This window comes from Bactrocera latifrons, unplaced genomic scaffold (genome assembly GCF_001853355.1).
Source record: "Bactrocera latifrons isolate USDA-ARS-PBARC rearing strain unplaced genomic scaffold, ASM185335v1 scaffold_207, whole genome shotgun sequence".
Taxonomy (NCBI): Eukaryota; Metazoa; Arthropoda; class Insecta; order Diptera; family Tephritidae; genus Bactrocera; species Bactrocera latifrons.
The window spans coordinates 332,328-335,798 of record NW_017535597.1 but is presented as its reverse complement, the minus strand read 5'-3'; the positions used below and the strand labels follow the sequence as shown (position 1 = coordinate 335,798).

General features: G+C 34.4%; 2 protein-coding genes across 3 annotated transcripts in view; one reads left to right on the top strand and one right to left on the bottom strand.

Moving 5' to 3' along the window:
* The first annotated feature begins 741 nt into the window (after nucleotides 1–741).
* LOC108968262 (U3 small nucleolar ribonucleoprotein protein IMP3) lies at nucleotides 742–2,237 on the top strand. Its single transcript, XM_018932180.1, has 3 exons — nucleotides 742–976; nucleotides 1,034–1,245; nucleotides 1,945–2,237. Exons 1-3 carry the CDS (start codon nucleotides 840–842, stop codon nucleotides 2,142–2,144), a joined length of 549 nt encoding a protein of 182 aa, XP_018787725.1. The 5' UTR covers nucleotides 742–839; the 3' UTR covers nucleotides 2,145–2,237.
* An 11-nt stretch (nucleotides 2,238–2,248) lies between these two features.
* The window catches only part of LOC108968260 (cathepsin L1), a 6,728-nt gene continuing 5,505 nt past the window's right edge, over nucleotides 2,249–3,471 (bottom strand). For both annotated transcript variants that reach the window (XM_018932178.1, XM_018932179.1), the window contains exons 3-4: nucleotides 3,087–3,283; nucleotides 2,249–3,021 (exon numbers count right to left, since the gene is read on the bottom strand). In XM_018932178.1, the coding sequence (XP_018787723.1) occupies nucleotides 2,319–3,021; nucleotides 3,087–3,283 (900 nt within the window). In that variant the 3' untranslated portion in view covers nucleotides 2,249–2,318. The remainder of the gene's footprint in view (nucleotides 3,022–3,086; nucleotides 3,284–3,471) is intronic.

Below are 3,471 nucleotides of genomic sequence, written 5' to 3'. Positions count from 1 at the left end.
AAAAAAATATATATACATATAACTCTGTCGTTTTATAAGGTCATCAGCGTTTTTCGGGGTGTTACAAACTTTGTGGTGAATTTTATTTATCCAGTTGAAGGTATAAAAATGTTGAACAAAAGTAATAATTTACAGCAGTCTTATGYAGCTAACTTCCAAATTTTGGTGTTTTCGACACTGTTTATAATATTATTGAAACCTACTGTGCAATTTTCTATTCTAAAGTGTAGAATTTAATCTCTTTTTTTTCAGAGAAAAGCACCGATATTCGAATTGGCCACGTTGAAACCTATGTTAATGGTATAGCATAGGAGCATTCAACTATGAAACTCTTAAATTTTCATTTGTATGGCGAAAATGTCATGTTAATTCAACATTTTTTAAATAATTTTAAAGAATTTCTATGTAGTCTTAAAATTGGTTGCTAGTAACATGTCCAATGAATAAATGTTGTTGATCARCAAGTTGCTTATACAAATGTTGGAAATTTTTTAAACGATGTTCACCCTGTTCGAAAATTTTAATTACTCACACGCATCCTGTGTTACTTTATAAACAAAATAATTGTTTGTAGCAAAGCAACGAGGAATAAAAATCTTGTTGTCGCTACAGCAACAACAGAAAGAAAAATTGTTATTAACAATAATATTATGATTAAAGACAAACTCTACAATATTTTACATTTTAAATCACTTACAGCAAAAATTCATTTATCGATTTTCCTACCGATAAATCTTTCTCCGACGTAGCATAACCAAACAGCTGACCGCGCTTTTAACACGCTTTTTTGTGGTAAACAGAGCACATTGTAAAAATTTATTTGCTATAAAYTACAAAAAATGGTACGAAAACTAAAATACCATGAGCAGAAATTGCTTAAGAAAGTTGACTTCATCACATGGAAAGTAGATAATGGTGGAAAAGAAACAAAAATCTTACGGCGCTATCACATACGCAAGCCAGCCGATTATACCAAGTGAGTTTCATATTTTTCTTTATATACAATATATTAATGTTTCTTTTTTTCTATTAGATACAACAAGTTATCGCGTGAGATACGCACTCTGTGTGAAAAAATTGCCAATTTAGAGAAGACGGATCCTTTTAAATCCGAAGCTGGTTCAATGTTGCTACAGAAGCTCTATGACATGGGCTTAACGCGCAATACTATGGATTTGTCAGTTGCAAGCACTGTGTCGGCGAGTAGTTTTTGTAGACGTCGTTTGCCGGTGGTAATGGTGAAAAGTAAGTTTTTATTCTTGGAATTATTTAATACAGTTAGTATGGTGGTTAACATTAAGCAAAGAGTGAATGGGACCAGTGGGCAGTTAAAAATGATACGTGTCCAGTCAGCGTCACGAAGTTTGTAACGGCCAAATGGAATATATAATGGAAATTATATATAAATGATCAGCGTGACGAGCTGAGTCAGTTTAGCCATGTCTGTATAAACTGGTCGACCGAAATTTTTGTAGGAAGACTCTGTTTATTTGTTAAGGATATTATAGCTAGCCTATGTTTTTGATTTTTCTTATTTTAAATAAYCTATATCATATGCGGATTGGCGGATCCCTGGAAGATAGTTTTTGGGTGTTAAAACACCCCTAAAATAATAGATATTAATTCAAATTCATAAGAATTTACGAAGAAACACCAATGTTGAAAATGTGTTGGAWGGTAAAACCTTCCTAAGATATGAATTCTGGATCCGTTAGTAGTGATAATAAAAGCAAAAAAATTACATAAATTAAAAATTATCAAAATTAACATACAAAAAAAATATATATATGTAAAAAAAATATCAAAAGCAAATTTTGCGACAGCTTGTATGCCAGTGTTAAAATTGCATTCCTGTTATGTACCAATGTGTGTATGTACAAATGTATGATTTATATATAATTTTTTTTTTAAACAAAAAACCCTAATCATTTTATATTTTTCAAGATCGTCTATCACAAAATCTCAAAAATGCAACAGATCTCATTGAGCAAGGACATATACGTGTGGGCCCTGATATGATTACGGATCCKGCATTTTTAGTAACACGCAATTTGGAAGATTTCGTCACATGGGTGGATAGCTCCAAGATTAAGCAGCACGTGCTGAATTATAACGATGAACGTGATGACTTCGCTTTAGTTTAAATTATTTTATAATTTTTTGTTTAACGAAAGAAACTTGTACGTATCCTTTTAAGTAAATATAAGTCATATGCTATATGATGTGCCTAAAAATGATATGCCTTTGTTTTTTTTAATAAATTCGTATATTTCTTCAAATTACACTATAWAGAAGAATTAGTTAATCCTTCGCATAATTTAAACAATTGGATAACTGCATTCTTCGGCGATGCCACAATAATTGCTACCGCGTGGCAATCTAAAGTAACCCTCTTCTCCCCAACTGCTGTCCCATGAGTTCTTTACAATCCAATAGTCTTTGCCCTTCTCACTGCCATATCCCACAACCAAAACCGCATGATTCACTTCGGCTTTATTGCACTCCTCATCCGCATAGATGCCTTCCTTGTAAAGCAATAACGATTCCGGCGCGTACACAGAACATGCCAACGGTCCCAATGTGGCGACAACTTCTTTCATTGTTTTCTCATCTTTTGGTTTGACCACCGCGAAACCTTTTACTTCGGCTACCTTATTTCCGGCTTTATAATTACAAGTATCCTTTTGATTAGCATATGGATACGAGGCGCTGTCTTGCAAACCCTTTTGCTCATCCTTAATAAAGGCGAACGCATACTCCTGATAACCGCCATCACAACCGTTTAGACCGAAATCAACTGGACCGCAATCGATTAGATTTTGCTCGGAAAGATTTGGCAATTTCTTAGTGCTACGGAATACGTGACCTTCAATGGCGCCGGTGGTAGCGAAGGCCCARCACGAGCCGCATTTATCCTGGAATTTCACCGGTGTAACACCGCCTTTAGTGCGCCAATCGAAGGCGTTTGGCACTCTGGTGGTGGGCGGTTTGGCTTCCTGACGATCTGCGCTGGCCTTTGCTCTAAAAATATGTAAAATATTTTTATTACAGTTTTGGAGACTTATRTGCTGCATTCGTTTACTCACTCGCCACTAGCTGATTTGGAGATACCGCAGAAGAATTTCAAGAACTCTGCGCTAGTTATGTCGGCAAACTTGTTCAACGCCAATGTATAACCCTTCTTGGCGGTATTGGTCAAGGCCACCAAATTTTTATTTGCATTAAATTGTGCTTCACGTAATTGCTTCTCAGCAGCATCCAAATAGCTTTTGCCGGTTTTTATCTGTATTAAGTGAGAGGGAGGGAGCAAAAGAGATTTAAATATGAAAACTAGTAGTTTTGTGTTTTTTTTAATTCTTTGTGATTTYTATATAATAGTTATAACCAATATAAGCCGAATTAATCATTAAAGGCAAATAAATATTTAAAAGAACTTAAATTTTTTTAAGTTTTTTATTTTTATTCTTTTCA